A 12,562-nucleotide genomic window follows, 5' to 3' on the forward strand; every position below is an offset into this window, starting at 1 on the left:
AAAAAATTCGTGTTTTTTGGGGGAAGAGAGGGGGGATTTAAGGCTGGTTAAGTAAGAGAAAAGTAGAATTTAATTTTTGCATTGAAAACAAGATAAACAGGCAATTTAAGAAAATAAACCAATTAATAATGGATGTACTGTAATCTACTTGTATTCTTGTAAATTGTGATGTCTAGAGATTGGAAAAGTTTGTTGTTATTATTTCCTAATTTTGCTGTTATTATTCACAAATTCCATGTTATTTTTAGGGAGATTTAACTAATTTCAAACACTAACTAACCCTCAAGGAAGAAAACTATGCTGACCCTTTTAAGAGAATATTGCTGTTTATCCAAGATGAACACATGTTCCTCTATGTCGCCTCACTCAATGTCAAAAAAAAGTATGCAATAACGGATGTGTGTTATGCAGAGTAGGAATTAAAAAAAAAAAAAAAAAAAAAATTGGAGCTGAGATAAAATGAGTTCCGAAAGCAGAATTAAGTTAGACTGGGTTGGCAGGTTCGATGTTCATTAGGGTTTGTTTTTTTTTTTCATTTAAGTTGGTTTCGATTTGGGTAAATGCTTAGGTTAGGCATAGGTTACAGAATTTTGGGCTACTTGGTTATGATATGAGTTGATCCAACAATCACCGATTAAGAGCTTTTCGATCACCCCTTCCCATGGAGGCACAAGGTAAATAGATCGGCTTACTCTACTGCTTTCATGCGACTTTAAACTGTTAAAAAGCCCCTAATTCAAGAGTTGCCATGCTGATGGCTGGATTTTTTCGACTGCACACAATTGGACATTGCCTCCTTGCGAGAAAATTTCTTAAATTCGATGAGAATGTTACAATTTTAATATTCAAAGTTAAGAAACAAAAGTAAAAGAGGAAACATACCGACAGCTAAGAGACGCAATTTGTCTTGCAGATGAGAAACTTTGATTTTGGAGAAAATTGGGAGTAACAAACAGAATCACTTTTCCGCTGAGATCTGGATGTGATGATTCAAGACATTTCACTAGACGATTGATGAAAACAGGCTGAGGAATAACAAACAGATTGAGAACAATAAGACTCCGGTGATAAATGGGTTCAATTTTTTTCTTCTGAGATTTGAAGGTTCTTAAACAAAAAAGGAGGATTTACATTTTCTTTGTAGAGTAGTACCGTATATTAAAATGATAATTTTAAAAAAGGAGGAACTTCCATTCAACCTCGTCGATTTTCTCTCTGTACTTTATAATTTTAAAAGTCAAAACTAATCGAAATCGAATTTTCACGTGAATTTACATTATTTTGTACACCCGGGAACTAGATGGTTTCTGAAAAGCTGACTCGCTGCGCTACTTTATTGCCATCCATATTTATCAGTTCTCATTAACAATTCTCAGAAAATTAGACCGATTTTTACTGACCTCTTGAAATAAAATGTTCCATACTATCTACCATAGTTAGTCAGGTTTACACAGAATCACCCTAACTACATCAGACTTTGCATAATTTTCTCTGATGGAAAAAAAACTTGAATATTTCTGTAATTTTTCTTCTCCATGCGAAGAGAATTTTATGAAAACTTCAAGGTATGATGTTCATTTTTTTTCCTTGAAAAAAGTACCATAAGAGTAGTGATTTTAAGAAACTGCAAATAAGATACGTTGTTTAGTAGTTTCACCGCCGATATGTACTTACAATTGCAAAGTTCACTGAATACAGACAGTGTTGCATGATTTTGTATTAACGACAAAATTGCAAAGTCCACTGAATGCAGACAGTGTTGCATGATTTTGTATTAACGACAAAATTGCGAAGTATCGTTCTGACAAAGTAAGAGAAAGGTCCCTCTTAAAAAAGAGAACATTTTGTTCATTGTGAGGTGAGAATAAAGAGAAAAACAAAAACAAAAAAAAAGTACAAAGGAACACAATACAGATACTTACAGAATGATGCGTCTCGCTAAGCTGCTTCAGTTTATCCAGCAGTAAAGAATTTGCTTCATAATTTTGACACAAAACAGAGGTCAAGTTTTTGACTGGAGGCTCATTGAACATTGTTATGAGAGTATGTAGATGGTTATCTAACAATTGCTCCAGTTTGTCTAAATTTTTTCCTATATTTTCCGATAAATGATCACAGTAAAGCAACAAAAGGCCTAATTTTGAAATACGAACATTACAGCTCAGAGTTATGTTAGATGATAACACAGATGACCTGGAAAAAAAATTGCAAAGTTGAGCATACAGTTTTAAAATTAATGAAAGCGAAAAGCATACTGAAAACCACATTTGTTCAAAATATGACTCTTCCTTATTTAAACAGGTAACTGAAAACTGTATTCTCATTCAAGAAAGTGTGTAATAAAATGCAGTATTGTTTGATATTTAAAGTAAAGACTTCTGATGACTAAATCAACCCCAATCTTAAACCATTGAGCCCATTGACTTATGATTTAGTTTGACCTTGTTACAGGGAAATTAGAATTAGTACACAATGGTCAAAAAAGCAAAACCATCTATCTCCGTTTGGGGTGTAGCAGATTTTCCATCATGATTCATTCTTTCTTTGGAAAGCTAGTAATATAACGTTTTTGAAACTTCCTTGATTTTTTTCTCTTCTTGCAAAACGTTTTGTGCAAATCTCAAGCTATGAAACTGGCTTATTTTAGATCAAAAAAATAGAATGGAAGCGGAGATTTTGAAAAAGCACAATGGAAAAATGTAGTTTCACACTTTGACCATCAATATATAAAATAAAAATGAAAAAGTTAGTAACTGGGAACATTAGACTCGTTTCTTCAGGTTAATAAGCGAAATGCTAAGCTTTCAATACATATTCCTTGAAGGACCAGACAGAAAATTTAGTCAAAATGACTTCTTATGATTGATTAATCACTGGCAGAATCAGCAAAAAGTAGGAAAAGAACCCCGCACAGAGCATGGGCTCAGCGGCTCTCTATGAAAGTCGATGAAACTTTAATAGATTAATATAAAGTTCATAATTAAGGGAAAGCCAAAAAATTAGCTCACTTTTGCGAGTAGAAGCCGAGATATTCGCGATTGAACCCGGACTATTTTCGGTGCGGCGGAGGTAAATTCTCCGTGTCGTCTTACCTTGCTTGAGCACTTCGGCCAGGAAACCCCCTCTCCCCACGGTGGGTAACTACGATGTCGCATTGTTTACACTCACTCCTTTCCTTAGGACGCTCCGTTCGGGCTGTGCGATATGGAGTTCCCTGCTTCTCGCACCTCTCCCTTGCCGGCGCCGCCAGCCGGTTTAATCTGAAATGTAGTAGCTGAGACAGAAAGGACAGATGCGGGGAGAGGAAGGGAGTATGGCATTCGCACCGGCCGAGCGCATAAGCAAGCACCTATCTACACGTGAGTGACGTGAGGTCAGATTCAGAATGCCGAACATCGAGAGGAAAGGGGACTCGGAATGCTGCGGCATGATAGAAAATAGTCCGGATTCAATTGCGAATATCTCGGCTTCTACTCGCTAAAATGAGCTAATTTTTTGGCTTTCCCTTAATTATGAACTTTATATCAATCTATTAAAGTTTCATTGACTTTCATAGAGAGCCGCTGAGCCCATGCTCTGTGCGGGGTTCTTTAAGGATGTAATAGATTCAACTGAAAAATTATGCAAAAATACCATAACTAAGAAGAAAATTACCCTTACAAAATAAATTTTAAAAATTAATAAATTGCCAAGTCGACTGACAGCTCTGAGCCGCTGGATCAGAACTGGCCGAATGCAGCAAGGATGGCTAAAAGCCGTTGTTTTAGGTCAATAGAATATTTTAATGAATTTGCCATAAATTGTTGTCTACATGTATTTTTAACACAAGTAAAAGAACAAATTAGTCAACCAAGAGAGAAAAAAAATGCTAACATGTCAAAAGCTGTTGAGGATGTAGCATTCAACCAAAACTTATCGTCAGTCAAATTGAGGATGGATAGCAGATAGAACCACTGCAAATTCAGAGCTGGATATTGGATGGAAAGGTCTGAGAAAACTCTGGTCAAGCTCTGAATTGACTTCCCCTCACAAAGATCATGGAAAATTTCCGTAATACCTTCCACTGTTTCTACGAAAGAGCCTGAAAATAATAGAAAAACAATGATAATAATATTTAGAAAATGTTAAAATTCATGAGTGCTATGCATATGTACAATTCATACATTTTGTTAATTTATGGAGGAATATAGAAAGTATTTTATGGTGCAAGAATTGCCAACAAATAAACAAATTCTAAGTCAAAAATAACAATAGTAACAATTTTCAACAAACTCGGGTAATAAACTGTAATTTGGACGTATTTTTGCCAAACGGAACTATGTGCATTAAGACTTGAGCCCTGAGACCCGAAAGAATATATGCATAACAGGGCTCACATCATAATGTACATGATTCCGTTTGGCAGAAAAATGTCCATTTGAATTGAGCTGAACAACATTTTTGAGAAAATAAGGTAGCCAAAAGTTAAAAACATTATCTCCTAGTCTGCCACGCTGGTCATGGATAGTTTATGGGTTAGGTTCATAGATAGTGAATTTGGTTAAAACTTAAAACAAAACAACATTGGGAAAAAAGAAAAATGGGGGAAGACAATGAGAGTACAAATGTCCGGTACCTCTCGTTTGATTTACCTGATTGGAAGATTGATATGTAAGTTAATAACAGGCACGAAGTAAGTTGACTCAGGTACAGGCCATTGGAATCACAAGAAGAGTTAAATACAAGAGTATGAAGCTTAGTCGATGAAAGAGCGATGATCCTTAGTAGATACCTACAAACAAACATAGAAAATATGTAATTAAAGGATACGGACACCAAAAAAACCTTTCAGCGTTAAAGTTTAGATGGGATGAGGTAATCATAGGTATGCAATAAATTCCCAAACTCTTCACTTTTAAGCTCACTAAAGGTGAGATGTTGAAAGCCATCATTGATAGCGGCTGAGTGGGATTTGTAATATGTACAGTGAAAGTTGGTTCGTTCGGATTGTCTGGAGACCAAAGAAAATTTAGATTTTAGAGGCTTTTCAAGTAACTTTTTCGGCCGCTGAACACGAAAACAGCCAGGAGAAGGTACACATTTTGAGTTAAGTGATAACACCTGAGCTACGTTGATTAAGTCTTGCATTGTGCTAAAAACCAACATGAAGTTTGAACAAAAGACATAAAAAAATACCTTTATGCAGTCATAGGAAGCTCATTTGGGAGGAATTATTTGAACCTATAATCATCAGTCTGACAGTTTTTACACAGGTTTCATATGTGGAGAAAGTTAAATACTCTCTCTTTATATTGACGCTCGTTGTGACAAAAATTTCTCCTTGACAAAGAATCGTCTGGTTTGTTGAACTTCTTGTGCCAATTATTGTCCCTCGTTTCGATAAAAGTTCTATGTGATGAAAAGTCGTTCGGTCTGTTGCCGATTAGTTATGGAGAGAGAGTGCTATACTTATTAAGGTCAGTTTTGATAGAAAAGATAAAATCATACCTTGCCAGCACTTTATTCGGAGGGGCTTGAAATTGCGAAGATGCTGTGACATTCAGAGGATCACTTGTTTGAGAAGAATCTTCTAAATCTTCTAGAGGCAAGCAACACAGCTCCAGTTCCTCGATTTTGGGAAGAACATCACTCTCTTTACTTGTTGAGATCAAAAGGAGCAACATTGAAAGAACAACAGCGATCCATCTTTCTGTTTCATCAGAGTTCTGGAAATTAATTGATGAAAGATCATTATTAGATTATTAGTATACAGAGCGATCCAGGGTTAAATGGCCAGACTGAAGGAGCGGGTTCCATGGGTCAAAATATGACTTTTTTTGTCGTAAATTGAGATTTCAATTTTTTTTTAGATCATTCATGAGTTTAGGGCGTTAAAGTGCAGGGAAGTACACATTTTCACGAGATTTGGTTCACAGCTGTTGCCACAATTCAGGAAAAATGATTTACTTTCCGAATTTTTTTTTTTGGGGGGGGGGGGGGAGGCATAGCTTTGACTGGGGGTACTTTCCGAAAAAACTTTATACGACAAAAAAGTCTTATTTTGACCCATAGAACACGCTCCTGCAGTCTGGCCGTTTAACCCTGGATCACCCTGTATAGTATCTTTGAGAGATGATAAATATAGAGAGTGCATTACAATGTTGTAAGCTAATCATTTTTCAATGAGTTTTTTCCGACAAATCGTCTTGCTGTAAGAATTGAATCACTTTCTGTCATGGCGGCAAGCTTTTTTTTTCTCAAACAAGAAAGAGAATCCTGATACACTCTAATTTTTTTTAAAACATACTTTTCTGGTTCCTGCGCTGAAATAATCGTTAGTCAAAGCAGTGATTGTGTGTATGAGGCAAAAAAGGGAGGGACAACCACTGCCCTCAGTTTTTGAGGTTTTCCACCTAAATAAAAGTGTATGTATCATGAAAACAACCAAAAACTGCGTACTAGGGTTACCTCATTTTCAAAATTTTTCTAGAAGAGGACCCTCCGACCTCCCCTGGATCCCATCTCTTTATATCAAATCTTGCTCCCTCCAAGTTTCAGTCCACGCGCTGCCACTGGGTAAAATAATTTTCAAGTCCCAATCTTTTAAAATCAAGTTAAGTAGGTTTGGTTTCTAATATTTCTAATTTCCCTCATTCTCTTCAAATTGTACTTGATGAGAAAAACGTTTTGATATTTTGGGGTTTCTCTATTTTTTTAAAACTTATCATCTTGAAACAAACAGAGGTGCCATAGTTTCCATATTTTCTGGTCTGTTGCTTTCGATCAGAAGTTGTTTACGCTTGTGTCAAAGTAGTTGACCAACTTTCAGAGTGCGGTGAAATATCCATCTTCTTCGCCCTTGCCTTCAGTTTAGGGAAAAGAGGAAAATAAAAATTTCAGTAAAAAAACTGACCTGATTTTGAAGATACGTGGAGAATAAAATTTTCAAGATACTGCCCGGCGATGAGAATATGGAAGGAGACAGAGAACTGAGAAGATTTAAGAAGGTTCCCAATTCCTCGATTGAATCAATTTTAAGTTGGTTTGAGGGTAAAACTCTGGACAACGTATCAAATATGAGTTGAGATCTTTGACTCCAAGCTCCATCTTGATCATGAGTGATGATGAGACTCAACAAGTGTAAAGCTTCTTGATAGTAGATTAGCCGCAACAACATTGCAAAGAGAACTTCTCGCTGTGTTTTCAACTCCTTGAGCTCCTCGGTGGTCAAAATTTGACTAGTTTTTATCAAAAACACATGTTCAACAATCGGAAACAAAGCAGGGATACCTGAAACACAGAGAAAAAACCTAGCTTTCAGGATCTATCATATTATTTTTTTAATAATTTTGGGAGAATTGTGGCCCTTCAAAACAGTTTTGACTTAAATAGGGAGTGTTAATAAAAACATTTGAACTTTCATACCTTCAAAAGGAGAGAGTTGACAACAAAAACGATAATTTTCATGTTCATTCAATAACAATGATAAAGTTTAAAAATCTTGAAAAATGTTACTTCCTCTGTTCCTTCACTCTGTTTAAACCTAAATTTTTAGCTTCCTTCTTTGCAAAATGTATTCAATTGCTGGCATTTCACATTCATATAAACACATTTCCAACAGGACTTTATCGTTAATTTTCTTTCATTACAGATCTTCTTTTTCAGTCCTGGTTGCTTTCAGAACCAAAAGCCGATTTATTGAATTCTTTGAAGTTGTTTGATATTCAGTTTCAAAGATATTTTCAAAGAGCATTGGCGAAATAGTATTAGAAATATATCAAAAAGAGAGTTGGCGATGAAATTTCATTAAGGTCTAAAACTTTTTTTTCATTTAATTATTTTGATTAAATGGTTAGAACTTGACATTAAACAGCAAAAAGGATAGGATGTAAAGATGAGACTTACAAAGCTCTTCAGGTCGCTGGCCACTTGCGATCAACCCGTCACAGAGTTGAATAACTTTTGGAATACACATGACTGGCTTGGAATGATTTTTGTCGTTTGATAAATGAACTAGAAAATTAAAGACTTTTGGAACTAAAAATTTGGGGTTACGAATCTGGCCTGCTTCCAGATATTCGAAAAGAGTTAGGACGAACTTGATGAAAAACTGATTTGAATCTAGAAGCCAATAGTTCACGCCAACAAAAACTAACTCTGTCATGAAAGCGATGACAGTTCCTTGCAGCTCCACATTACTTGTGACTATGCATTGCTGAAACAGAGTGAGATGCTCATTAGCCATGCTGTTGTGAATTTCTTTTCAGGATTCTTGAATGAACTCAGTTTAACTGACAGAATTACAGAGTGTTCACATCCACCCTTGAGAAGATGATTCGTCCCAGACTTTCAGCATGATCAAACTGGCATGCGATTCATCGCATTGATTAAGTAAAAAATCTCAGCAGATTTTGACTTTGCATGAGCCTTGATAATTATTCTGAATCACAAAAAATTGCAAAATTCAGAGGAATAAAAGCCAAATTCTTCTTGAACAGAGAAAAGTTGCATTCTATACAGCTATCAACCTTGTGAATACAACTTCAAAATCGCACAGTTCAACTATGAAGCCTGAAAGCGATATGATGCTTCAAGCTGCTAGCTGCGGTATAACTGCAAACAGGGTTGCTCAATTGGACATATTTCTGCTAAACAGAACTATGTGCATTATGATGTGAGCCCTGTTATGCATATATTTTTATGGGTCTCAGGGCTCGTGTTTTAATGCACATAGTTCCGTTTGGCAGAAATACGTCCAATTGAGAAACAATTTACTCAAACAAGGGTAGCGCAAAGGACTCTCAGTAAAGGAGGAGAGGAAAATAGAAATTAACATTTGAGTTTGGAATAAAAAATTGTTCTAATGGACTTACATTGAGAGCAGTGATGATCATAGATTCTGACAACTTGATATACGAGGTTAAAACTGCTGTATTTGTACTTTTTTCAGGTGATTTTAAGATGAAGCTACTTGAACGTCGATCCCTCACCAGTTCATTGCTATTGTTCACACCAGTCGACCTGCACCATAATCAAGCAAAAATATTAAATGAAAGTTACAAAGAATACTGAGGCAGTTAACTTAAGGAGAATATGTGTTAGTCAAGGTTCTTCATGTTAATCAGAACCAGCTGTGAATAGCTTCAGCTACGATAGAGCAGCTTTGAAGTTTTTACTCCAGATCCTAAAATGGGATGACTACCTCATGCAAAAGGAGCTACTTTTATGAGTGAATGTATTGAGTTTCTTTCTATTTGTACCTATAGCATTAATGGAAGAGAAAAAGCTAACAAAAAATATCATTTATACTTTGAAAATTATGAAATATTGTTGAAAAGCACAATGATACATCATTATGGTTTACTATTTCGAGGGGGTAAGAACTACGTACTTAACAAGCAATAAAATTTCGAAATAGTGTTTAAAAAATTCTGTAGTTCCCTTTTGTCTTAAATTTAAGAGACATCTTTCTTAGAACTCAGAAATGAAAGGTTAAATGCTTAAATTTTTTTTTAAATTTATTTTTTATTAAGTTATGTTTGTAACTTTTGAGAGAGAATAAGTTAAAAATGTCTGTTCTACAGTACTTTCGAAACTGAGAAAAAAAAGATTGAACTCAGTACTTTTAGAATTATGAAAACTGAAAATGGTAAAAAGTAATTCAAACTTACCTGTCATTTAGCTCACTGCTAAAAGATACGTCTTTGGCACAGATCTCAATGTAATCAGAGAATTTTTGAAATGGAGTTTGGAAACAATGATTATACAATGAGTACAAGGAGGGGTCATTTCCTTCTTTCTCTTGTGACATTTTGCTTGTCTTCTGGTTTTCTGATGAGTATCTTGCTAGTTGATTCGTGCTAAAAATACTTTGTAGTAATGAGAGTACACACTTGACAGTTTCCGTTGGTTTCAATGGGAACGTAAATTTCAAACAAAATAGAAGTTCGTCTGCTATTCTCCCTGACTCTTCAAGAGTCATAAAATTTAAAATCTTGCTCAGAACATTGAGATTCGTCTCCAAGAGATTAAAAAACTTTTCTCCAGGTTCAGGACTGAGCGTGACTTTGATATTACTGTACGTGGCCTTCAACATATCTTGCAACTTGGAGAACCTTGACAGATGAGAATAATTGCCATACGACTTGTTTTTCTCTTCTTTTTTATCACTGTCACTTAGGGACTTGGTTGGAGAAAGAGATCTATTCTTCCGCTTCATTGGAGAGATTGTGGGAGGTGCTAATGCTCTCAATGCCGGTGCAGTGATGTTCTGATTCGGTTGAGGCTCATTTAAAATATTCATGAAAACATTTGTCAGTCGGATTAGGTACAACAATAGCGTTTCTGCGAGTGACTCAAATCTTTTGTCTTGAAAAAAACTCCAGAGATATCTAGTTTGTGACAACTTTGGACTTGAGGGTAGGTTCGATTTGGTAAAAGCATCTGCGAGTCCTACAAACAGGTTTCCGCCCAAAATACACAGCCAATTTTGTGCTTCCAAGTCCAAACACACAGCTGATGAATTTAAAAGAGACAACACATTGGAAAACAAGCTAATTGAAAGAGCTGACTGTTCATGAGCATTGTAAGATACAGGCATACACTGCCATGCCTTCCGATAAACGTAACATGGATACTTAGAGGATAATAAGCACAATGCTTCACAGGATCCCAAGACGATGTATTTCGATGAAAAATCTAATAATTTCTTTGACAGTAATTCCAAAATTCTAGATAGAGCAGCATCAATCGATAAATGATACTTGTGGTGCTGGTTGATTCGTTGATTCGAGTTCATTGTCCTTTTTAACTTTTCAGTTACGGCGTTTGGATTGTAATTGAAGATTTCACACACTTGTTCCTCACAGGTTTTTGAGGAGACGATGATCTCATGCTCGTAACTGTGGTCAATGGGAGTGTAGAGGTATTGCACTATGTTGGAAAGACATTCAGCGGCTGATTTCCTGACGCGAGAGTCATTATCACCCAGACATGACAGGATGATGTTGTGAACAATACTATTTTGAAAGTCAAGGTTGCCGGTTAGAAATTTGATGTTAATGAAAGGCAATGTACTAATTGTTTCTAGGAGTTTGACTTTGACTAGCCAGTAAGGATTCGTCGCAACTTTCAACAAAGCGTAGAGCACTTCTAGAGAAACTTTGTCATTGGTTAATATCACAGAATTCAAACATGAGGAGACTCCTCCGAGACTCAAGCGGGTGCAAACAGATGATTCATCTCCTAGACCCTGTTAAAACACACAAAAAAAGGTCACATCAGTATAAGAAATGATAAACTTGGCAAGGAAATGAAAATTTTAAAGATCTGGAAATTAGAGCTGCCATAAAACACTTTCCTCTCAATACACGATTTGCATATGACAAACAATTTTCACCATTTCAAGAGAATTTTTACTTAAATGATCTGTGGGGACAAAATTTCTTGTTATGAAATAAATTGCTCTTTTAAAGACAGTAAGAGTCTTTTTTCAGTTAATTCTCGGCTAAATAAGAAAGGAAAAATATGCATTTCCTCATTTACTTAGTATGTATGTATAATTAAAAATGAATTCACCAAAAGAAAAAAAAATAAATAAATACACTGGAGCAACATTTTTACTTAGCAGAAAGTAATGCGGAATGAAACATAGCTGAACACACTGGATGAACAACGGCTTCAAGATGATTTTCATGACCGATTTTTCCAGTATGAATTATTCACGCAAAAATACTCCAATAACTCAAACGAAATGACGCATTTAGCACATGCAAAGTTTTTTAGAATAATCCATAAAAATATTAGAACTACTGTAGGTCTTAAGATTTTCAGTGGAACAACAAAGATGAAAAAAACGGGAAACAAGGCTAAAAAATACACAATTATGAAACCCGAGACGTTTCATCTATGAATCATCTATGGTTGCTGATAAAATTAGGGAAGGCATTTGCTTGGTGATTAACCGTTATCACCGAGAAAATGCAAAGATCTCAGGGATATCCTGAAAAAATAAACATCATGTCGAACCGGAAATTTAATCAGTGTAGGTTGATGAGAAATCTCAAAGAGGATCTAAAGAACACCATAATGTTTTGTAAAAGAAACAGGTCTTTAAAGTTTGTAAAAGCAGATAAGTCCAACAAGGTAGTGGTCATGGATGGCAATGACTACTCAAACAAAATGCTTCATATTCTCAGGGATACAAGTGTATACAAGAAGGTGGCTAGGTCTCTAGTGCCTTCGCAAATCGATAAGAACAACTCTATTGTCAAAAAATGGCTTGCGGAAGGTCATATAAATGATGGTATGTGTAAACATCTTATGGTTAGTGGTGGCAGCGTTGCCAAAATTTATGGTTTTTGTTAAGCTGCATAAGGCAGAATTGCCTTTGCGACCAATCGTTAGCACAATAGGAACACCATACCAAAAACTATCCAGGTTTTTATCTAGCATTTTGTCGAACATTGTCGGTAAGGGGGACTCGCATATTCGGAACTCTTTTGAATTTTTTTGATTTCATCATGGTGTAAAGGTACCTGACGGTTATGATTTAATATCTCTTGATGTAGTTAGCATGTACACT

The 12,562-nt window shown here is 35.7% G+C and overlaps 1 protein-coding gene across 1 annotated transcript in view; it reads right to left on the reverse strand.

Moving 5' to 3' along the window:
• The window catches only part of htt (huntingtin), a 39,279-nt gene that overhangs the window by 10,781 nt on the left and 15,936 nt on the right, over positions 1-12,562 (reverse strand). Inside the window, exons 11-19 of the mRNA XM_072303487.1 lie at positions 9,651-11,230; positions 8,853-9,000; positions 7,885-8,194; positions 6,893-7,269; positions 5,488-5,705; positions 4,632-4,771; positions 3,874-4,081; positions 1,923-2,193; positions 883-1,025 (exon numbers count right to left, since the gene is read on the reverse strand). Of these exons, the coding sequence (XP_072159588.1) occupies positions 883-1,025; positions 1,923-2,193; positions 3,874-4,081; positions 4,632-4,771; positions 5,488-5,705; positions 6,893-7,269; positions 7,885-8,194; positions 8,853-9,000; positions 9,651-11,230 (3,395 nt within the window). The remainder of the gene's footprint in view (positions 1-882; positions 1,026-1,922; positions 2,194-3,873; positions 4,082-4,631; positions 4,772-5,487; positions 5,706-6,892; positions 7,270-7,884; positions 8,195-8,852; positions 9,001-9,650; positions 11,231-12,562) is intronic.

This window comes from Bemisia tabaci, chromosome 8, assembly GCF_918797505.1.
Source record: "Bemisia tabaci chromosome 8, PGI_BMITA_v3".
In the NCBI taxonomy this organism is placed as follows: Eukaryota; Metazoa; Arthropoda; class Insecta; order Hemiptera; family Aleyrodidae; genus Bemisia; species Bemisia tabaci.